At 48.6% G+C, this 24,449-nt stretch overlaps 1 protein-coding gene and 1 pseudogene across 1 annotated transcript in view; both read right to left on the bottom strand.

Moving 5' to 3' along the window:
• Positions 1-21,228, bottom strand: part of SLC6A5 (solute carrier family 6 member 5) — a 45,797-nt gene extending 24,569 nt beyond the window's left edge. Inside the window, exons 1-7 of the mRNA XM_016138475.2 lie at positions 21,126-21,228; positions 19,207-19,740; positions 16,451-16,589; positions 13,743-13,874; positions 13,224-13,397; positions 5,737-5,878; positions 2,926-3,058 (exon numbers count right to left, since the gene is read on the bottom strand). Of these exons, the coding sequence (XP_015993961.1) occupies positions 2,926-3,058; positions 5,737-5,878; positions 13,224-13,397; positions 13,743-13,874; positions 16,451-16,589; positions 19,207-19,740; positions 21,126-21,128 (1,257 nt within the window). The 5' untranslated portion in view covers positions 21,129-21,228. The remainder of the gene's footprint in view (positions 1-2,925; positions 3,059-5,736; positions 5,879-13,223; positions 13,398-13,742; positions 13,875-16,450; positions 16,590-19,206; positions 19,741-21,125) is intronic.
• LOC118603405 lies at positions 10,127-10,245 on the bottom strand (annotated as a pseudogene).
• Positions 21,229-24,449: the final 3,221 nt, after the last annotated feature.

Below are 24,449 nucleotides of genomic sequence, written 5' to 3'. Positions count from 1 at the left end.
GCTGCAGGAATTCGAGCAGACAAGTCACATGGTCTAACCTTTTAACTGAACCAGTTGCTATGTTGCAAGTATCCTGCAGGGGCACAAGAGAAGCAGGGACAGCTAGCTGTTAGGAGGCCACAGTGGCAATCCAGGCACAATGATAGCTCCAACAAGGGTGTCTCGATGGAGCTGGAAGACATGGTCAGACCCTGGATATATTTTGCAGAAAGGGCCAACAGAAGCTCTTGACCCATTTAATGTGGAATGAGTTGGGGGAGAGGCAATGATGACCCCAAAGTTTTTGGCCTCAACACATGAAAGGGTGGTGTTGCCATCAGCTGAAATGGGGCAGGTTGCAGGTTAAGGAAAGATGAGAAGTTATTTCTTCCTCTAAACCCAGTTACTTTTCAAGGCCAAACTCATTCCGGCTACAGACCAGGGGTGGGCTGGCCTCCTTTGCTCTGCGCTGCTGCCTCCAGACCAGCAGGCCCCCTCCCTGCCCTCCAGGACGGCAGTCTCCCCTCCCTCCTTGCCCTGAAGCAACTGGATTCCTGGGGACAGTGGGGGAAGGGCAGCCTGCTCCCTCCTAGTCCTGCCAAATTTGCTTCTCTCCCTCCCTTTAGATAAAGCCCTTCCATGCATAAGCAAAGCCCATCTATGCACAAAATTATGAAACCCCAAAGCATCTGACATTTCAAGAGAAAACCGCCCACCCCAGGATGGCCCAGGCTGTCCTCCCAGCTGTTGGATGCAGTCAGGGAGAGGAGATGCTACAAGGGCAGGGCAGGGCCCTGACCAGTCTGACTTCCTCACCCCACCAAGACGCTAGGAGCAGAGTAACAACTAAAGAATACCTTTCCACCTCCTGACCACGTGGGGCTGGTGGGAAGTGAAGAAGAGGACATGACTGAGATAGTGGGGCCGGCAGAAAGAAAACCCCAAGACTGACACCAGCCTAACCAACTAACTGTTCCCATTCGACTATTGGAGACTGTTCAGACTCAACCACTCCTGGTGCTCCGGCTGCGGATCAGCTGTTAGTCCCATTTGCATGGTGGCAAACAGAGGCTCAGGTTGTATCTCACACGGGGTTAAATACCTCACTCGGCCAGTAAGGCACTGAGGGCGCAATTTAAGGAAGCACCCATGCTCAGGGTCCAACCTACTCCTTGCAGGAACTTTTTGCCGCCTCAGATTTCATACTTAAATACTTGTTGGCCTCACCAGGCCTGGGCCCTGGTTTGGGGGATGCCACTCACTCTGTAGATGGTGATCCTGCTGAACCAAAAGGGCTCACAGTCTGGTTTCTAAATCCTGGGGATGCCTCAAATCTGAGCCAGGTGTACACGGAGGCATTATGCCAGCTAGTTCCCTTGTCTGGGGGCAGGGGGTGCTTCCGAATGCACCTGTTTCAGAACGGTACTGTCAGAGGAGTTAAACTTGAACAGTAATGAATTACACTTGGCAGGAGTGACAATGACTAGTTGATCTGAGCCTGCTGGCCTGACACCTGGCTGCATTCTCCTCACAGTGGGAGCCCTGAACAGGTGGTAAGGTAAGGCCCCACCAGCCTGTGCTAGCTAATTAGGTTAGCTTTGTGTTTGTTGCCATAACTCTCAGGCAGAGCAGCCCCTGAGGTCAAATGGGCTGCATTTGACCTTCAGGCTGCTTGCTTGTTGCCCCTGCCTCTGGAATTCTAGCTGCTCAAAGGGAGACTGAGATCTCATAGGCGACAACTGGCCACTCTGGTCTCCTTGGGCCCTGAGCAAGAGGAACCAAGCTTATCTTGATGCAGGAGGAGGAGGACAGAACTGCTGCTCAGACGTGTCTGTTTATGGAATTACAGTCACAAGGACTGCGTCACGGGAAGAAGCTCCAGCCAGTGCATTCGCCTGGCTTCCGAACAATGCTCCGTGATTAATGTCTGCACACCCCAGGACAGTGTCATTATTTCTGGTGACAGTCCTCATTTAAAAAAAAAAAAAATGATCATTGACTTCTAGTCGGCAGCCTTTCTCAATGAAGCAGACAGATCAGTTAGCAGACCTAAAAGAGAAACTTACCTGCTCCGGGCTACTCAAAAAGTCCCATTTCGGAAAGCCCATGAAATCTAGCACCAAGAATTAAATTTTAGATCAAGGGAAGAAACTGGCTGTAACACCATCCTTAATCATCACAGACAAATAAAAGCACTGTGACCTTCACAGCAGCACCCAATGTCCTGCCTTCGTACCTTGGGAGCTTGGGGTAGAAGTTCCATCATCTCCAAAGAGCCAGCTAAACTATAGCGCAACGGGAGTGGCCGAGTATTTGCCCAACCAAGATCCCACTGGCAGGACCATATGGGGCCAGTATGCTAAATAACTAAAAAGGCTGCTCTACATTTTAGTCCCAGTGCCAACGGGCATATCCTAAGGTGGAGGCTGGAGTCACGCGTGGTGGAACAGTGTTGGGCTGGGGGTGGGGAGAAAGGCGTGAAAGGCTGAAAACGTGGTGGTGGGGAGTGAGGAGAAGGGAGGGATCCACTACTCAGTTTTGGTCTTTTTCCGGCCTCTTGGCAGTGGCAATAACTGACCTGGCAGCCAGACTAAGGGGCAAAGGGCTGGCCAGCAGCACTAATTCTAGAGTTCAAGGAAAGTGACTAAATCAGATCAGGGATGAAGTGGAAGGGAACCAATCCCTGCACTCTCCACCCTATGTCAGGGGCTCTGCGTACATTTTTTTTTTTTCATTTAATCATTAAAACAGCCCTGAAGGAAACATGTTATCATCTTATTTTACCCTCAGAAGTGAAGCCACTTGCCAAGGCCCAACGGGTACTCAGGGCCGGAATCAGAACTATGCCCACATCTCATCTCTTCCCAGTGCCCCTTTACCTGCTCGTGACACAAACACCCCCCTAGGTGTCCCAGAGCTTTCTCTTAGATAAACACAAGTTCTTACTTTTCCTGAAGTCTTGATTCCTTTTGCCAGAGACGCATACACAATTACCCAAGCTAGGAAGAGGCAGAAGGCTAGTGGCCACCTGATCTCCCCAGGATATTCAATCCCTGCAGAGATCTTCAGCACAAAGTACCTAAGAGAGAGAGAATGAGAGAGAGAGAGGAGGGAGAGAGGTGACAGTCTGCAGGCATTACTCTCCCAGCAGAGCCAGCGGCCTTGAACAAACTCCAGCATCCCTGCCCTCCCCATCAGGGACCTTATCAGATCAAGTTGCGAGGGATCCACTGAAATGGGCTCCTGCACCCACAGGTGTTTGCAGAGAGACCAACTTGATTTACCCTGCTCTTCGTGATGTGCTGGGAGGCCAGTTATGTCCCAAGACAGGTTCTGTACAAGGCTATGTCAGCTCCGCTGTCATCAGGAGCTGCCTCTGGAGAAGTGCAATGAATCCAACAGCATCGAAGGTCCCGGTACAGCCCCCCAACAGGCATTACCAACGTCGATATCTTTATAGAGGTCATATCACTAATAGAAACTGTAAAATATTCAAGGATGGTTTTTCCATGTTTTTTGTATTGTTCTACTCTTTTATGAGAATGTATTCCAACATCTTTTGAATAATTTTAAATAAAAAAAAAAACTAAAACAGTATAGGGTCACTATGCTAAATGACTAAAAAGACTGCTCCACATTTTAGTTCAAGGGCCTAAGGTGGAGGCTGGCTAAAGTGTGAAAGCGGCAGGGCTGGGCCTTACTCAAGGATCACATTCAAAGGCAGATACCAGCTGCAGACAGAAGGGGGCCACTGGTTTTCTATAGTTGCGGCCGACAACCTGGGTATATGCTGCAGTCATGGTCTGTCTGGTGATCCCCACATCCCTGGTGGTGGCCTGTAGCCTGGCCCAAAGGTAGGCAAGCAGCCTCACTCCTGGGGCGGGATGCTGTCATAGGGATAGTGAGTCCTGATAAGAATCGGACAGTCCCTTCAACTCCGCAGCCATCAAGCCATGCATCCTGGATGCAAGTGCTGCGTTTGCAAGTTGGTGGTTTTCCGTGACGTGAGCAAAGGGCCAGCCAGAATGCAGACTCGACAGGACTGCAGAAGTGATGGCCCAGAACGTTCTGACCTGCTGAGGGAACCGAAGGCAGTAGCGCCACTCCCCTCCGGCCAGCGAGCAAGTGACAACCTGAGAGGCTGTTTTGTAGGGTACGACCGCACTTTTCAGAACAGGGATGGCCACGCTCTGTGGTGACAGAGCCTCTTTCCGTCTCAACCCCTGAGGCAACCTGGGTTCAAGAGCTAAGTAGAAGTGACCAAGGGTGGAAGTGACCTGGCTCTCAAAACTTAGGGATTGTATTTCCTAAGCAATGAAAAGGACCTACCCCGTGGCTCTGCCCCCTAAAGGGATAAACCGCTTAGCCAACAAGCCACAGCACCCTGGTCAACTCGGCCTGTTAATAAGGGATCCTGGATGAGATCCCGGAAGCTCCTAAGAACATTTCCTCTTGGACCATGACAAGCAGATTCACAAGTCATTTTACAATATATATAACCACGTGGATTATGTGACCTGCCAACCACTAGGTCAGATTCAGTTTCTCAGTGCTCAGGGTGAATCTCCGCTCACCCTCACTGCTCCTACGTCATCTTCGAAAACGTATTATTTCATGATTCAGCCTAATTCTCCCTTCTGTTCTTCAACAGACAACCACGTACCCTCTGCATCTGTACAAGAGAGAAACCTGGCATAGGAATTGATGGAAATTGGGAGGACTAGCCGGGATATTAGTGACCACTTTTTATTACCTAAGTAAAGGCCACGAACCAGGACCCTACTGATATATGCATTTTATTTGGCCCCAGTGTTTTATTTGAATTAGTTCGCTAACATTTATAGTGGGAAAACTACATGAAAATTTGGGTTTTATTTCCAACTTTTCTTATAAAATGGAAACTCTGGCTGCTCTGCCCACATTCCCACCATGATCAGTTGGAGCTGAGCACTAGCTGCCTCTCTTACGCATAGCAGACATTCTCTCCAATTTCCCACAGTCCCCGCCATTCTCTATCGTCCTATTCGCTAGGACTTCACTCATTTGCCTGGCAAGCACACAAACCTCCCTGCCCGAGTCGATTGAGCACACACATTGGAGTTTACAACCCCCACCTTAGGGCTTAACTAGAGAACATTCTTTATTTGCCCTCTGTTGAACCCTGCCTACAAATACCTCCCTTAAGAAATAATTCCATGAACTTCCCTAAATCGTCCTGTGGTGGCTAAGGATAGTGTCCCTGAATATCGGTTGTCAACATCTGGAAACACAGATGTGAGACTGTTTTTTTAAAAAATGAGCTAGTGTTTTAAATCTTTGACCATGACTTGTTTTCTGATGTTTTGCCTCTCTTCTCTTTTCAGGTGAGGAAGACAAAAACAAACAAACAAACAAACAAACAAACAAACAAAACACACACACACAAACTAATCAATTGCTTAGATCGCACTGAATGGGATGAAAGGTTTGCAATGTTTTTGTCATCCATACCATGAGTTACAGCAGCACCAATTCTGTTCCCACCAGCATTCAGCCAGCTCTCTTCTCCAGGCCCAGGGGTACAACAATCTGCTCTTGGAAACCAAACCAGGGTTAAAATCATCTTCCCTGATCACTCAAGTAGGTAGGGAAGGTGTACAGGGATGTAACACACCCCTAGGGACACCCATACTTTAGGCCTGGCTGTTGAGTGCTCATTAATTCCCTAGGCTTCTCTTAGAAAGTAAAAAACAAAACAAAACAAAAACGCCATCTTACTTGAAATACTCTTCACTCCCACTGACGAACGTCTTGTTGGCCTGGCTGGTGAAGTTAACCATGGTCAAGTTGGGATAGGCAGTCATACAGAAAGTCGAGTTCTTGATCTGTATTTTGGGATGGTCGCTGATGACACAGGAATCTGTTTAGAAGAGGACAGAATGGAAACACGGTGACGTCTGTACAGAAAACATACACATGTGTCTTTCTAGCGATTTAAAAACAAAAGCTAAAAACATTTGTCAAATATTGGAAAGTAACTTCTTGAAAAAGTATTAACGAGCAAACCTAGAGGGAGATGAATCATGGAATTATGTTTTATTCATCATGTAGCCCCACAGCAGTGCTTTGTGCAGAAAACAGTGGCTCTCGTTTGTAGAGCTCTCCCTATGTGGCGCATGCTGTGCTAAGCGCTTTGCACTTTGCATGCATTATCTCATTTAAGGCTCACAACCCTCTAGGCAGTAGGTCCTATTATCTCTGTTTTTAAAACTTAGGGAAAAGGCTCGAAGAGTTTAAGTACTTCTCCTGAAATACTACAGCTAATGAGGAAGAGAATCAGGATTCTAACACAGATCCCATGACTCCACAGAAAATAAATAACTTGCAGAGTTGAATTTAATCAGACATAAGCAAATCTGAAGAGCTACTGCCGCAGAAGGCTTGCTAGTATGTTCACCTTGAACCCACTGCCTGGCACAATGGCTGACATATAGTAAGTATTCTAAGATACATGCAACATGTACTTTTGACATCCCCACATGAATTAGTAGAGGCAGCGACCATGCCTTGTGCTTGTGAGCCTACAGCAAGACCTAACACAGTGGTTCTCAACTGGGGACAAATTTGTCTTCAGAGGATACTCGGTAATGTCTGAAGATGTTTTTAGTTGTCACATCTGGAGGACAGGGTACTACTAGCATCTAGTAGGTAGAGGCCAAAGATGTTGCTAAACATCCCACAATGCACAGGACAGTCTGCCACAATAGAGAACTATCCAGCCCAAAAAGTTGACAGTGCCAAGGCTGAGAATGTCTGACCTAGGCTGGGAGGGGGAAAGGGAACTAAGCATGTGAGTCTTAGTACAGCCAGCTCTGTACTGGATACTTTAATAATTATATTTTTGTGAAATCCTCATACAACTTGGGAGGGGCATACTATTATTGTCATTTTAAATAAGAAGAAGCTAAAGTCTTTCTAACCATATTATAATGCCTGTCTGACAGCTTTATAAATACTGATCACTTGACAGTACCTTTTAAACAAAGAATCCACCGGGACTAATCCCAAAGGATACTATTTTATAAAGGAGCAAAAAAAGTAACGGTAACAACGACTAATAGTTATATGGCATTCACCATGTACTGTGTTAGTGTTTTACATGTATTAACTAAGTGAAGCCTCCTGTCACCCCTATGAGGTAGATATTGTTATTATCTCTCTATTACAGATAAAGGTTCTTTTCTGGGGCCAAGCAAGGCCATAGAGCAAAACCAGAAGGCAAACAGGTACTCTCTCTTTGAAGGGTGTGCTCTTAACCACTCTACTGTGAAATGGAGAGCAGGGATCGTAAACTCAAACATCTTCAGAAGCCAAGCTTGGTGACACAAATGGGGAAGGCATAAAATGGAGGCTAGGAAGGAGACGCGGGGACTCTGGCAAACCAGAGAATACTCCAGCCAATCAGGGCCATACGTAACCGTAACCGGGTGTTCTCGCCAAAGGGAGACAGACAGACAGACAGAGAGAGATAAAGAAAGATCTGGTGCATGTACTTCCAATTTATGCTCCCTGTGGAACAGCAAAGTGGATATGACTATGGGTTCAGGAGTTCCACTAGCCGTGAGAGTTCAGGTGAGTTTCTTTATCTGTCCAAGCCTCTATTGTCTGATAATAGTTGTATCTATGGGAGAACTAAACTGAGATCACAAATGAAACACTTTCATGCAACGCCTAGCTCACAGTTGGACACAATACATTTTAGCCATCACTCAATCATCATTGTTACACCTTTTCCTGGGATGACTGTCTCTAGTCCTCGACATCATCTCCCACAATCCTACTTGACAGTCATAAATTACTGTCTCCCACACATCCCCCAGAATATCTCATAATATTGGATAAAAATTAAAATGATAATAAGAATCCTTCCCCTCTGATTAGTTTAGACCAGAGTTTTTGAACAAGGGTACTACTGACCTTTTCGACCAGATAATGCTCTGTTGTGGGGACTGTCCTGTGTATGCAGGATATTTAGAAGTGTCCCTGGTATCTGCCCACTGGAGCATCCACCCCCCATTTTTGACAATGGAAACTGTCTAGTAACATTGCCAAATGTCTCCTGCAGAGACTACTGGGGTGGAAAACCATTACTTTCAGTCATCAAAAAATCTTCCTTAGTCCAATCAAACAGCAGAGTTTCAGGGGGGATTTTGAACTAATAATTATCAGATATTTACTGAGGAGGCAGTTGTTTTTCCCAACAGTGACTTGAATGAAAACAATTAAAGCACCATCCATCCATATCCTTTTGTCTGCCACCAAACACACAGTTATTTCTCACCCTCCTGCCAAAAAGTACATCCATCATCCCCTGAAACTAAAGAGATTGCTAGCACGCGGGCAAATGCCAAACCGCTTGCTTCCAGAACTGCCATTGTGAAGCACGCAGGCAGCTTCCCTAGAGAATCTCTGGGTTACTGCTGCCGCGGCAGTACAAGGTCACAGCGTTCCTGAGGCACTGCAGCAGGGCTCCTTGCAGCATCAAACCTCCTGCAATATCCCTTCCCACCACTGGATGGCAGACGCGTGTTTTCGCGCCTTCAGGTCGGCCCGAGGCCGAGTCATCAGAGAGCTCTGCGGCCCAGCAACCCTGAACAAAGAACAGCGATAATAATCATGCTAAATTGGAAGCTGCTGGAATGGGATTCTCTTTACTCGGGCAATTATTAATAAATGAAAGCACACGAAAGGCTAGGGAGAAAAGGAATCATTTAATTAAAATTCTAATGAAAATTAAGCCATTCCAGAAATAGAAATGGTATTTATGTGGTTCCCATTTTAAATGACCCGGCTAGCTCCTAATTTCACAGAACAGTCGCTGGTCTCAGTTGGCAGGGCATTGGATTAGCCATTCTCCATTACAGATGCATGGGGGGTTGAGTGCCCCTAAGGAAGACAGTCTTTCTTACAACCTATACTTTAGAGATATAGGGCAAACTCAGTCTATCCATGGACAGGGCCAGGAGCTGTTCTCTGGGGCCGGAGCAGCTCTGGGGCCTTGGCATCCCACTACTGAGGGAGGGCTCCAGGAATTGTGTCCCTAGCAATGCTAAGAGGGCCACAGGGGACATAGCTCCCTGCTGTGATTGAAGGTCATAATGACAGGCAATCTACCCCCTCTCCCCTGTGACCAGCTGCCTGCTATCACAAGGGTAATATAGTTATGGGTTGTGAGGGAGGGGGTGAGTCTGGAAGGTAATTTGTGGAATACTGCACTAGGGGAAGGAGTCGTTTCCTAAATAAGCTTCTTTCAGAATGACCATTTGGGAGAGAGCCTGGAACATCCGTTGTCTGGACTCCCAACTTGTCCATCAGAGCAGTGGGACTATAAAGCCACCTGTGTCTCTGTAAGTCAGACCACCATCGCCTTAGTTCTAAGTCACCCCAGGACCCCAAAGAACCCAGAGCACTTCCACAAGGGATGGCCTGTCTCCAGCAGTGGAACACACTCACATGCAGATAACACAGAGAAGAGATGGGGGCTGTACAAAAAAAGGGTGAGTGACACCTCACTTTTTAACAGAGAAATGAAAAAATTCAAAGCACTAAGAATGAGATAAAATCTGCCCAGCCTGTCCATATACTCCCAGGGAATAGTCAGAGTGAAAAATGTCCATTGTCTCTGCTCAGAGCTTGCATAGTTTTTCTGGTTTGTACCAGTCCACTAGGAGCTTAGCTGTGTAATGTCTTTACTCTGCCTCTAATGTTTTCTGGGTTATTGTGAGCGAGACTGAAAATTCCACAAAACCAGGGGCACACCTACCCACATACCTGGCCTAACTAAAGTGCTCAGCTTGCTTCAAAACACTCACGCACACGTACGTGCGCGTACACACACACATGTGCATACATAAATATATATAGATACTCTGACTATAAAACAAATACTTGTCTATGATAGATAATACAGAAAAGAAAGAATGGCCCAAAATCTGCCAGTTAACCATTTTGTGTATTACCTTCCCATATGTTTTCTATCCAAGCAGATATTGCCAGGAAAAACAAAAGTGTGCTGTAAATCTGTATCCTGCTTTGACATTTAATATAATATGGTAAGGATTTCCCTGCATTTTATAAATATTCACTTTTTATTTTTTATTATTCTTTATGGCTACAGCACCTGGTCTTCCTAGGTGGTCTCCAATCCAAGTATTAACCAGGCCCGACCCTGCTTAGCTTCCGAGACCAGATGGGATTGGGCTTATTCAGGGTGGCATGGCCATAGACCATGGACTGTGGTTCCACTGGGGTATGAACCCTGGACCTTCTGTGTGTAAAGCAGATGTACTAACTGCTACACTATGGAACCACGTCCTAGAAATATTTTTAATGACTATAGAATACTTAATCTTATGCATTCACTGTAATTTACTGGAACCATGAAATTATTTGGCAATAACTTGAATTTTTGTCATATGTTTTAAGTATTTCTAGTGTTTTCCAAGATTGTAAATGTGGCTGAACAATAATATATAGTCCTTAACTGCAATTTCTGATTCCCCCTAGAAGATAAATCTCCAGAAGTGAAATTACTAAGTCAAACTATTTGTTCAGACAAGCTTTCTTTTTATCCCATACACCCTCAACTACAAATAGGCGACACCTGGACTGACATTGCTCTGTGGGACTGATGGAGAAGAACCTGCTGGACCAAGGACTCTTCAGGAATCCCGGATGAGCAGAGCATCAGGGATCATGAGATCCAAATCCCAGTACTGGTTCTACCTTTCAACTTACAGCCTGACACTTCTGCTCACTGAGACTTTAAGTCCAGTGAAATAGTGACTTCTCATCTGTAAAATAGTGATCACGTCACCCTCCCTTTAGAACTCATAGAGCTCTTATTAGGAAGAGCAGAGACATCATTTATGAAGCTGCTCTGTAGACTGAGGAGCTTTGAGCATGGTAGTGATGATGAGGATCTCGGGAGACAGGCAAACTTGGGTTCAAATCCCAGGTCTACCACAGAGCTAACTCTATAACTTTGAGCTCCAGTTCCTTCATCTGTAAAGTAGAAATAACATTCGAAGCCATCTGTTGGCTTGTTGTCCAACATATGTCCAACATTGATAATTCGAGTAAAAGGGTTTAACACGGCGCTTGGTATGTAGTAATGATGGTAGCTAGTATTATGAAGTGTTACGGTGCTGCACAAATGCTAGTGGTTATTGTTAGTAGAGAATGGTGTTCCTTCCAGAGGACAGCTGCAGGACACCAATCACTATGACCCATGTGTCCCTGAGGGATGTCCCCAGAGAAGCTCCCACTGCAGCCTGAATCAAGGCAACAGCCCTCCTCTAGCAGGCACATTTCTTGAAAGGTGACTGCCCTCCTAGGCACAATTGGGAAGCACAAGCAGGGCTCTGAGATGACCTTGAGGTATTTCTCCATTCCAGATCGCACATCCTAGAAAATGGGCCTGGCCTAACGTGGCGATCATTTGCAGGAAGCCATTCTGGCAGCAGATTGTTGGTTGTGAATCTATGAACAGCTGCTGAAAGAGATTATCCCAGACGGCTTTGCAGAAGTGACCACTGGCCTGGCAGCGACTACAGGGCAAAGAAGCTGAGGCGCTCCATTCCAAAAGTGGTCAAGGGTGGCTAAGAGATGTGGGAAAATGGCAACTTAGTGAGTTTTATCCTTGAGTGTACCTGGGGAACTTTAAAAATACAGATTCATAGGCTCTGTCTCCAGATCATCCAGTTTAATTGGACTGGTGTAGAACCTAAGTGAAGTTTTACTTTGTTAGTTCCCTAGATGATTTTAATGTGTAGTAACTTGGGTTGAAAACCACTGCTCTAACCTAGGAATCTGTCAACATGAGCATTGTAAAGATGAGGACACAGAGCCCCAGAGAGTCTAAGGGACACTTACTCTTGGTTACAATACCACTAGTGAGCCACACACCTGGGACCCTCCACAAATCCCCAACCCAGGTGCAAAGGGTTTGAATTTAATGGGCACATGTCTCCAGTTTTAGCTCTTCTTCAGTCTTATTCAAAGATTCTCTAGGTGGAGGTTGGTCATGCTGTATATGTACATGACCGTGTGTGTAAAAATAGTCCAGTGTGAATTTCTGCCTTTAGGTATGTGCATCTCTTGGGGGGCATGGGAGAAAAGAATAAATCATTCACTCTTCACATACTCCAAGGGCTAAATAATGTCATTCTGCAACGTGTAGGCTATAGGGGCAAAAAGAGCTGATTTGGGTGCCAGCACTAAGAACCAATTATACAGAGATCACAGGACTCTGGCCTCAGCACAGCCCCAGCTTAAGGGAAATAACACATCATCTGGGGAGAGAAGCAACCACTAGTTCATGGTGCCAATGAAAGTAACCAGAGCCTTCAAAAGTGACTGATACTGGCACCTTCTGTTTGTGTCTCTGTGAGACACAAGTGCTATCATATCCTGTTTCTTTTCTGCTCATAGCAGTGAGGTAGGTAGGATGGATATTGTTATTGCTTCTGTTTTTCAAATAAGGGAAACCGAGACCCAGAGAGAAGGTACCTGATGCAGATACACATACCCTCAGGGGCCAAGACATCTTATAGACCAGAGAGGATTTGCTGACAAATCCGCCTGCTCTTCTTCATGTTCACTCTCTTGCCCTTGACCCAACGAGCTGACAGCTTCCCCCAGTCCTCAAGTTCCAGTGAATTTCAGGTCTGAAATGGTCCTCCAGAAGCACTCCCTGACTCTCCAGGCAGACTTCCTTTCTTCCAGTATTACATCATACACATTTCTATCAGAGGTCTTCAGTCCGTGTTTGTTCTCATGTTTACTTCATGCACTGAGCAGTATTTTGTGAAGTATAGGCCCAGAATCACTTGTATCACTCCCCTAGACACAGACTTCATTGCTTTTCGAATTGTATCATGTATACAAGTCACCTGGGACCTTGTTAAAAAGCAAATAAATGTCCCGACCCCACTCAAATCTAATAAATCAGACTTTGGTAAGCCTGTAAATCTGCATTTTTAACAAACACTCCAGGTATTCCTGAGCAAATAAAAGTTTGATTACCGCTTCTGTGGGCCATGAGCTCTTTAAATGTTAGAATTACATATATGTTTATACTTTTTAGTCTCTATGCCACCAGCACCTAGCATAGGGCCTGGCAGACATAATATGTGCTCAATGAATCTTTATTGAATGAACAGACAAATGAATGCTTAGCCTACGGTGCGTGTATCCAGACTCACCTAACAAGAGCTTGGTTTTATCCTTGCATTCTGGTGTGTTCCAAGGGTTGTTGCACGAGCCCCAGGGCAGCACAGACACGAAGGAAGCAAACAGGTAGAAAAGCGTGTAACAGATAATCACATTGTAGTATATGGCTATTAGGACGGAGATGATCAGCATGGCGATGCCACAGCCTGTGGAAGCAAAATTTCCAGGATTTATGTCATCTCATATCCTATGGAATTCTTACAGTTGAGCACAGGGCAGGGACCTAGGTCTTGCTCTCTTTTACAGGTGGATACACTAATAGTGGAGTAGACTCTGTTTACCAAGGACATTGAGGCATTCTGCCGGGAATGGAACGATCCCAGAAGTGATCTTGGGCCATTCATCAGAGGGTCCAGGGGTGGAATTGATCAAATAAAGAAGGAAGGAGTGAGTTCTACTGATCACAAAGGAAGGTCTTTCTCTCAGGGGGCCACATGGTGCCAGAGAGAGCAGGGTAGGGCTGAGGGGGCTGAGAGACAGTGTGAACTCACCTTGTAGGGCTGGGATGGCCTTCCACACAGACACCGGCCCCTGGCTGGCAAACTGGCCCAGTGACACCTCTAGGAAGAAGATGGGCAACCCAGCCAGAGCCAGCATCATCAGGTAGGGAATGAGGAAAGCACCTTGGAAAGCAAGAATGGGAAGTGAGAGCCCTGGGAGGCCAAGGCTGGGCTCCAGCCCACCTTCATCCTATGTGTTGGGAGCTGACTCCCTCTCCATTTCCAAGAAGATTTTGATGGTCCAGCTCAACCACAGGCACCCAGGACATTTAAAAGCCCTCTTCCAAAAAGTACAAGGGTACCCTGCAAACGCACTCCTTTTTTTCAGTTCCCCACTGGATGGATGCTAGGGTGGTGTGCTGGTCATGTTTCAGTCTATTCTTTTTCTTATTAGAGTACTTCAATGTCTCAAAATTAAGCCCCTTCAGAATTCAACAAATCCATGTCTTCGACTCAGTGCTGGAGCCAGATTTGGTGAAATCTTGTCATCTCATTGGCACCTCCACCCCCCAAGGACCTAACATCTGCTAAGCTAGACTTTGGGAGGCCTCCTCAGCTTATAACCTGCATCACCTGCACACCTTCGGCCAACGGGGGATGAGCCTGTTTAGCCAGACAGGTGGCCTGGGTATCCATCCCTCTCCCACAACCGCAGCCATCACACACTTCTCCACATCCTTCTCCACATAAAAAGTCCCTTCCATCCTTCTAGATCAACTCAAATGCTTCCTCCTCCAAGAAGTCTCCCTTGTCAGTCCTTTCACAGCAGCTTTCCCAGGCACTGAGCGTCTGACAATATTTACGTGGGGGTCTTAGCTAGATTATGGGGTTTTTCCCTTCAAAGGTTCGTGGGGTCGTTTTAGAGAAGCTTGAGGAACAGCCATGATCTCTTAAAAGGTTCGAACCAGAACACTGTGCTCCAGAAGGAAAGGTGATCTCTCTCCAGTTCACTCCTTCTACACACTCTTTCCTCAACTTCCTGTTCAGAGAAGGGACACTTCTTGGGGGGGGGGGGGCGGGCAGTTGTGGGAGGCTCTCTCCAGCCCATGAAAACTCAACAGCAGCCCTGGGCCGATGACGAGTAAAATTAAGTGTCCTGGTTTGTCCTTTCCTGACAGAATTTTAGCGGAAGACGTGGTTTGGGCAATCCTTCTCTTCTGCTCATGGGAAGGAGGCAGTGAGCTCTCCACCACGCGGTGAAGGCCGCGGGTGCGCGGGAGCCGCAGTGCGGAGAAGAAGTCAGCTTCCCCCGCCTGGGCCTGGCCCCGCTCAGCTCAGAGAACTGCTGAGCGCGTGCAGGACCTCTGCGCTTGGCAGATCTCTGATAAAGAAAAGCACAGACACTTTCACCAGCCAAACTCGCTTGACTGGAACTCCCTCCTTACCCGGGTCGTGAGTACTCGCCCCGCTTCCTGTCACTGGAGGCCTTATTATAGCACTTCCGGCCCACTTCCTGCACCCTAGTCTGGGGACTGCCTGCAGAAAGCCAAGCGGAAACCCATCTGTGGTACCTATATCTGAGTGACCAGCACACATTCTTAGGTTTCCAGGGCACCCCTGATTGCAAATGCTCTGTAGTCCTCATAAGTCCTTGTCAACGTGTCCTAATTTGGAATTGGGTGCGGGGGTGGGGTGCCGACTAACATTTTTTCCTCTTTTAATCGTCCTGTGGAGCAATACTTGTCAGGTTCCTTATGCACCAAATTCCTCCTGGAGCCCACCCAAGAAACAAAAAACAAAACAAACAAACAAAAAAACACCTTAAGCTATCTAATTTGATGGGGCAAATTAGGTCTCTTTGATCCAATTAAGAAACTGGGGGAGAGACTTCTAGGCACAAATTTTTATTCCTAGAGAATGACTTGTCAGCCAACGTGGGGGTAGCTGCTGGCACTGTAGAGCCTCAACGATGTGAGGGTAAGCAAAGAGGACCTTGGATGTGTCAGGTCCCTCCCCGGGTACAGAAGAGGTAGAATGGATCCTAGCGGCCTGGCGGCTGGTGCAAGTCTAACTGGCATCCTCACCATTTCACAAACGGTTTTTCTTCAGAAGCAGTTTTCTCCACCCAGTTAGGACAAATGAAACGAAATCCGTTTTTGCTGAATGATTTTGCTAGCTAAAATAAGCCCCATTCACACCCAAGAGGATACATGTATGGGGGTACTTCTGAGAGGTTTTTGAGAGCACGACCCCCAGCCCCTCTCTGCTCTCACCTCCTTGTTCACCTACAGCCAGCATTCAGTACCATTTAAGTGCACGTTCCCAAGGTCTTCTATCAGGCTTGGATTTCCAGATTATAATCTTAAAATATCTTCAATTCTATGTCCAGAACCGCACAGCTACTGGTGGTAAAGTCATTTAGGTACACGGAGTGCAGCCCTACCTGAATACATGTTGGGTTACTTTGAACTTCCCTGCACGCTTGGCGCAGGACCCAGCAGGACCAGTGGGGGAACAAGAGGGCCCACCTCTTCCCTACACTCCATCTTCAGATTAAACTCCTGGGTCTAATGCCAACCAGTTACTGCAGCTCCTGCCCTCTGGCTTAGCACAGTTGCCTACATGGGATAGGGCTGGAGAGTAAGGAGGCTTCCCTGAGCCTCCCCTCCCGGTCTGTCCAGGAACTCTGGGCCCCTCCCCCGCAACCCACAAGTGCCCTCCCCACAGCGCGGCAGGCGGAAAGACCGGAAAAGCCATACCTCCCCCGTTCTGGAAAGCCAGGTAGGGAAACCTCCAGACATTGCCCAGCCCCACTGCGTACCCCACCATGGACAGGATGAAGTCCAGTTTGCTGGACCAGTTCCCTCGGGCCTTATTCTCATCCCCTTGCTCGTCCTCCTGGAGGCGGAAAAGCACATTGTCGGATAACAGCCCCAGGTTGGTCAGCAAGCAGGTCCCATTCCAACCCTCCCCCTACTGAGGGTCCTTCCCAGCAAGCAGGCCCCCACTTTTCAACCAAGGATGCATCAGCAAGCAGGCCCCCAATTCTGAAGAGAATGCACCTACAAGCAAGACCCTCACCCCTCAACCCTGCATTAAGACTCTTTCAGCAAGCAGGCTCCCGATTCCAACATGAGATCCATCTTAAGGAGACCCCTGAACCCCTCACTCCCAAATCCTGCAGTCAGGGCACATCAGCAAGCAGATTTCCCCAGACCTTGAACCTGTTGGTTGATCGCAAGCAGATCCCTCTATCCCCAACCCCTGACCAAGAGTTTCTTAGGCAGGCAGGCCCCCAATATCATGCCTAGAGTCCCAAGCAAGCAGTTTCCTAGCCAACCTCTCCCTCCCAAAACTCCTCAACGCACCTCTTCCTTCAGCCCTTTCTCCCTCTGGAGTCTGTGCTAAGGCCAGAAAGAGAGCTGTAATGCCTGAAGCCAGTGGGAGCTCCTGCCTCACTTTCTTTGCCAAAGTCCACAGGCGGAATCCACCTGGTCAGCTAATTTAAGCAGGGGCCACTTTCAGCAGTGGAATAAGGGAGATGGGCAGGAGGGAGATGTATCAGTGTAACAAGAGGAAGAATAGAGAAGGTAGATATGGTAAGAGATGGGATATTTAAAACCTTGAATTCCAGTCTAAATTTTAACATTAACCAGCTGGATAACCTCAGGCAAGGCACTTGGCTCTCTTTGAGCCTCTATGTCCCCATCTGTAAAGTGAAGGGCTTAGAATAACTGCCCCCTGAGGCATCTTCCAGCTCCAGCAGTCTATGGACCTTTGGGGGTCACTTCTGCAAGTTCACACTAAGATGCTCTCTTGGGGCAATACCTCATTCTGCAATGCCTCACTACAAAGCAGAAAAGGCTGGTGGTGGAGCAACCTCAAATAAAAATAAAAATGTTCAGGACACCTAGACACCGCACAAAGCTTCCAGAGACCTGAGCCACTTCACGGCTTCCATCTCCTCAGTCACCCTCCGCCTCCTATTCTAGCAACCTGGTATGTCCCACACTCTTCCATAGGCCGTGGAAGATAAAGAAGCAGCTGTCAGGAGAGGAGGAAGTCTTGGGGAGAGAGATGGAGGGCCAAGGTAGGTGTTAGACAGGCAAGAATAGAAAGGTGAATAGAGCTGAAAACAGGCAAATGCAGGGCTTGATCTATACTGAACATCTTCAACATCCCCCTGACACTCCTCCTACGGATACTACCTCCAGCCTCACGCCCACCCTCCAATTCTTCCAAAGCTATAGAAGGGTGGGAATTCCAGCTGCTTTTGCCGCAGTGCGGAGGTGAAGCCAGGCATGTGAAACAAAATTCTGTCTCCACCTGGGGTCACACTGTTGGGCACATGTTATCAGAGGCAGTAACTATACACAGACAAATGCTCCAGAAGTGGACCCCAAAAACAAGGCGAGTGGGAAAGCCTGTGTCTGTTCATTTCTAGTTGTTCTAACAGCTTGGTTCTTGCTACATGGGCCTGTGGATAAGTGTGTGTGTGTGTGTGTGTGTGTGTGTGTGTGTGTGTGTGTGTACAAACACTATAGTGAACATGAAGAGAAGAGCTGTATAAACCAGAAATCTCATACAAGTGGATGTTCTGGTTCAGGCACCCACCACTGGATACATGTCTAACCCTTGAGCTCAGGAAAGAGAAGGGATAGTGGAAAGGTGGGCAATGGGAATGGAAGAGCTGAAGTAGGTGAAACAGGACGGAGAAGAAGAGCTCGGAGAAGGAGAGAGACTGGAGGGAATTGGAAGGAGACAGAAGCCCATGTGAGAGATGGGGGCACCAGTAATCGTTTGTCATTCCTAACCTAGGTCGGGATTTGCTTGGTGGGTTTTCCATGTCTCCAATTGAACATAAAGGATCAAATGCGGGGGGTGATTCCAGGTCTGCAGAACCTGAAACTTATACTATTGATAGAGGTCCTCTTGAAGAAGAAGGAAAAAGAAAATAACATACAAAATTGTGATGATTACAAAATCAGGTTCTGGGTCTTGGAAGAGCCCTGAAGCTTAAGCTTCAGTAGTTGGCATCTATAAATCAAATGAGTTCTCACCTGATAAACAGTAACTCATAATGAAAAGGCTACAGAACTTAAACTATTATTTCCCCCAGGGGTTTTTCTTTTTTAATTAAGAAAAATTTTAGAGAAAAGACCCAGTTATTGTCAAGAGGATGTGTCCTGTTTGCATAAATGGCTAGGAATCCATCTGCCTCAACTGCATAATGAGTCTGCACTCCTATCTCCAATACTAAGGCTACCAAGGGTCAGATAGCAGCAGCTCTTAAGGTCACAGTCCCTCTGGTAGGGTCACTACAGCCCTCATGCCCTGAACTGGGGATCCCAGCGCAGTGCGAGCTTCTGAAGCCCCAAAGCTTCCTCCCGCATCCATTACCTAGCACTGCCAACCAGTATCCCCATTAGCACACGTGCATCCGACAAGGCCCAGCTACATCTCGCGCACCTGGGGAGCAGCAGGAGGCAGCGCGGGCCGAGGGAGACCTGCTTACCTGGGCAGCAGCGGTAGTCACGCTGCCAGGGAGTACGGAAGTGATTCCATCCGTGCCCAGCACCACGGTGCTCTGGCTCATATTCACCCAGCCCACGGCCGGGGTATTGTTCCGCTCCAGAGTGCCCTTCCCCACACTCACGTTCGCATCTTCCTCCGGGCCGCGCAGGGCCGGAATCTTACAATGCAGCGCGTTGCCGGGCCCGGCGCCTCCAGGACGCGCGGTCTGCGCGCTGTGAGTCTCGCTCAAGTCCCGAAGAGCCGCAGAGACCACCGGCGCCCTCGGGCTACTGAGTTTGCAAGCACCCACTCCTGGCGGCTCAGCCTCACAGGCTCGCGCGTCAGGGGACTGGAAAGTTTGGTTGCCGGTGGAAGCGGACCTGGGCACACGCGGCAGTGATGCGGGGAAGGCCGCTGGAAGCTCCTGCTCCGGACTCGTCCTGGGCGTGCACGAGCCATCCTGGTGGCCTGGCGCCACCGCAGCCTCCAGGCTGTTGGCTGGTTGTTTATTCATTTCCTTGGGAGCACCGCAATCCTGTAAAGACAACGGGAAGTTCATGCAAAAAAAAAAAAAAAAATCAAGGCAGCTTTAGAAAATACCTGTATCTACACACTGAGACGTTCATAACTCAGGTCCAAACGGAATATCTAGAGAACAAATTGAGATTTGGATTTTTCTTCCTTCTTCAAGGAAAAATGCCATCAGTATTTGTTTCAATTTGCCTGTCTTGCCAATAATTAGATGACATAAAGAAGCTAATATTCTCCTCCCTGATGGAGAACTGGGAAAAGAGGCAGAAATGTTTTTTGGAGGGGGAGAAGGGGCGGGTGGAAAGGGCCCTACAGCCACGAGCTGCCCGCCCTCTTTGGCTTTCACATCACGGCTATAGGGTGCCCATGTCCCTATCACTATTGTAGAAGGATTCTTTAATTTTCCGCCCCATTTCCTTTGTCATTCAACAATGCACATTGCCATTTTTTTCTTCTCCGTAAGCGATAGACAAGCTGCGGCCACAAAGCTGATGCCCTGGCACCTGCGAGCATTTCAGGCCAAATCCGTTGTGTGAATCCCAGGGCTCCAAAACCCATCCCCGCCGCCAGGTAGCAAAGGCAGGGAAAAGGATCATGACCAAAATAACAACCACAATAATGAACCAGACTTAATTTAAAACACGAGATGGTAACCAGGTTTATCTTACACAATCTACATTCACTTCCAGATTCCTGGATACGCAAAAGAATGAGCAAAGTTTTTTGTCTTCCCCCCACCCCACCACCAACCCAGAATAACTATTCACAGGAGTTTGATATCCTTCATGCCCCTACACTTGCCTGGGGACCAAAATTCAAAATTAATTTTCATTTGCTTTCTCTCAATTGGGGTTCAAATGAAAATAACTGCCAGCGGTGGTTTTTTTCCTCCGCTTTCACCCTCATGTTATTTTCCATGGCTTCCTAAATATTAGAACCAATAATTACTGTAAACCGTGAGGATAATTTTATTACCTTCACCTCAACTGGACACTTCTCGTCGAACCTTCTTTCACAAGTGCATAGATGAAAGCTCCTTAATTTGCACCAATCTAAGTACCTTGACTACAGCAAGCATTCTTATCTCAATAGCCTCTAGGACCTAGAGCGACTCCCCTCAGTACCGGTATCTGATTTCAGCACCGAGGACAGTGCCTAGGGCTCCGGGCGGATATACAACCTTCTTCTCAGCTGCCCAGACTCGGAAACCTCTTTCCGACCTATACTTGTACTGCTCACAAGTACAACTACGAAGGCTGCGACAACTCTCCTCCCTCCCTCTTCCAAAATGTAGAGAACATTTTTACATGAAGTATTCAAAATGAATCTGCCCCCTTCCTATCCCTGCAATCCCTAATCCCCTTAAAAGAACAAAAGCAAACCACTCACCATGTCCGATATCGGCAACAGATTGAATGGGTAGAGTGAAACCAGCGATTGACAAGACTGGGTTTGGCTCCAGCAAGAGAGGCGCTTTCTATATCTCCTTGGGAAAGGCCAGATTTGCGTCAGTGCAAAGCAAGGTGCCCTTCGTTTGACATCTTTTTGATAATACAAGTTTGATAAATCATTACCCCCTTGGATTTGAGTTTTAAAGGGACAACAGCCGAGAGTATGCTGGCTAGTTGTCACTCGGGCGGGAGGGGGCTGCGTGTTCTGCGTGACTCATGTGGGTTTGATTACTAAACCGAAGCCAGCGGGAGGAGATGACAGAAGTTTGCCTCCCCCTAATTAAAGGGAACATGGGAGGGACACGTCCCACTGCACCCAAGGCGAGGCGCAGCCGCTAAACAGAGCCGACTGGGCTGCCGAGGTAGGCACGGGTGAAGGAGTTAAATCACTGTCACGTTTCAGTCTTTCTCTTCTACTAGATCCCATAGCTGCCTCTCCAAATCTGCAGGCAGTGGATTCTACAATATTACCCTGAAAATTATGAGGGTCTGCACGTAGCGCTGCAGCTCTGCACTGGCTGCTACGCCCGGGTCCTGCTTTTATAGAGTGTACCCACCTGGGTGTATGCGGATTTGAGATTCTCACAGCCCTCCCCTCCCCGGATTTTCGCTTAAAAAATTGAGGTCCGGCGTTCGTATTCCTATTTTACCTCTATTAACACCAGTAAGAGAAATTCTAAAGTGAAATTACGACTGTTCTCGTTGAATCTGTTAAGCTTCTCTGAAAAAATTTTAGAGAAATACAAAGAAAATCATCTCCAGCACTGACCTTTCAACATCAAAGGACATTCTTTCCTTTTAGCCCTCAATAAAAATCCACCACAGCCAGGCCTGATTTGGAAGCGCAAGGTCTTAGAGACCCTTCGAATCGCGATCCCCGGCAACCAGATGGAATGGCTGACCACCGTGGAAGCCACGAGAGGACATTCTGCCGCACTGTGGCAGGAGTAGAGGGTGGCGATAAAAGGATGGACTTTACTTTTGGACGAAAGCAAGCCTATCATCAAAAGAAAGGGAAAGCACCTTTACGAGGAAGGTGTAGCGCGGAAACTAGGAGATTCATAGGCAAAACTCTTTCCCTCCCTCCTTCCTGACAGGCCTGGTTCGGGCATCCCCTAGTCTCAGGGATGGGGAGCTGCAGAAAGCACTTTGTACCCTCCCTGTCGCCTGCAGCCTGGCCAACAGCCTTGGGGTCGCACTGTGGCACTCGGCTGGGCTGTCCCGCGCAGCGGCAGCGTAATGCCGCGGGACAGCAGGCGGAGGCTGCTGCGGCAGCCTGCGAGCCCGCGGTGCGCGCCTCGGGCACTGTGGTGGCCCCTCACGCTGCCTTCCGAGCTGCTCGCTAGAGCTCGAGCCCTGGGATGCCTCCGCTCACTGGCTCGTGCTCCTGTCCCCTCCGAGGGTAGACAGCTGGGGACCCACGGCCAGCACAATTATGGAAGGATAGGTTCCCTGAGGACACCTTCCTTGAGAGCGGTCTTGCGGGTTTCAGGCTGGGTTTTATTGTAATTTTGAGTGAACATTTAGTAAGCTCTCAATATTGAACCACTGTGCAAGGGGCTTTCCACGAATTATGCCATTTATCCTTAACACGCTTTGAGAAACACCCAGTTTTAAAGCTGGGGAAACTGAGGCTCAGAAAGTCTCCTCCAAATCTGGAGGAGGTGGGTACACCCTATAAAAGCAGGGCCGTTGTGGAGGGGTGGGGGACACCGAACTCTCTTCGGAGGCCGGCTCCGAGGGAGCCTGTGCAAGGTCGGGAAGGGGAAGTAAGGGAGCTAGGGGAGGGACTGTGGAGGACTCTGGCTGGACTCTGGTTAGAAGAGCAGGCGAGACCAAGAATCCTGCGGAGACGCGGCTTTAGAGGACGCTGGAAAACACCGTAGGTCTAGGGGGCCATGAAAAAAAAAAAAAAAAAAACCTGGCTGGCAATTCTTCCGTAACAGACCCCAGCTTCCACCGAGACAAACCAGGAAGCGGGAACTGTAGGGGGCGGACCCTGCAGCTCCTGACTTTCACGCCATGAGGCGCACCTCTAGGTTCGGGGAGGCCTCCCTTCACAGGCCCTTGCGCAACTTCTGTCAGTTTCCTCAGTTTGCATTTGAGCCGCCCCTGCAAAATGCCGCGTGGGAATGGCGCGTCCATCCGGCGCATCGACGTTCCAGGGCGCACTGACACCCCAGGCTGGGGCGGGAGCGGGGAGAACATCCCCAGCTGCGGCTCTGGTTACGAGTGACGCCTTGCGCCTCCGCTCAGCCCCCCGGCTTGATGCTACGCCCGCGGGCCCTCCCCAGCCAAGTGCGCACTTGGGTTCCTGCGTGGGGCCCGCCACGCGTCAAGAGGGGCAGAGGCGGTTGACGTGCAAGGAAGAACGCGGGAGGGGTGAGGAGGAGGGGCGTCAGCGGAGGCTGCTTCAGCTCCCTATCTCCCCCACTTCCAGCCGCAAGATTCTAGAAAGGAGGGGCCAAGGGGGACGGTGGAGGGAGGGTCTAGAGCCAGGAGACCTAGGATGGTCGCTGTGAAGCCAACGCGGGGGCGGAATGACCGGCGCCAGCGGGGCAGCAGGATAGGGTGCGAGGGCGGGGGAGAGCGTGCCGGGGCAGGAGGCCAGCGGGCAGCTCGTCGTGCGTGTCAGCGCCCGGGAAGCGCCAAGGAGGGAGCCGCAGTATTAAATAAAAGAATTGGAATAAAAGGCTCAAGTCCTCCAGACGCGGGCCTCCGCCCCCGCCCTCCAGGGCCGCCTGTTTGGAGTGATAATCAGCCCGCCTCCGCTGTGCCTCCGAGAAGGCCCGGAAGAGGCCGTAAATCCGCATCCATCACCGCACAGCCATTCGGTGGGAATTAGTCAGTCACGATGGCCTTAATTACTTTGTCAAAGATGAAAAATAGTAATTGATTTTGCCCTCGATCATTTTGTCCCCCCCCACCCCCAATTGCAGATAAGCAAACAAATAGCAATTTTTGAAAACCCGTATCCACCCCGTAGTACTGGGGGGCAGGTAGTCTACTGAAAAACAGGCCATCGGGGGCAGCCCTAAAGCCAGTGCCTGTGCCAAGACAGGAGAGACAAACTGTAACCGAGGCAGAGCAGGAGGGGTTCTGGAGGGCAGCCTTGCGCATTCAAGATGCTGCTGGCCTCCGCACTAGAGAAGGAGAGAGGAGGGAGAGGAAAAGGTGTTTTACCAGCGCCTGCTCTGGTGTTAGCGGAGAACTTCCTTCTTTCATCCTCTGGGCAGCAGGCGAGAAAGAGCTGCCGGGCCTA

Source organism: Rousettus aegyptiacus, unplaced genomic scaffold, assembly GCF_014176215.1.
Source record: "Rousettus aegyptiacus isolate mRouAeg1 unplaced genomic scaffold, mRouAeg1.p scaffold_m13_p_5, whole genome shotgun sequence".
Lineage (NCBI taxonomy): Eukaryota > Metazoa > Chordata > Mammalia > Chiroptera > Pteropodidae > Rousettus > Rousettus aegyptiacus.
Note: the sequence above shows the minus strand (reverse complement) of the source record. Positions and strands in the feature narration are given on the sequence as shown.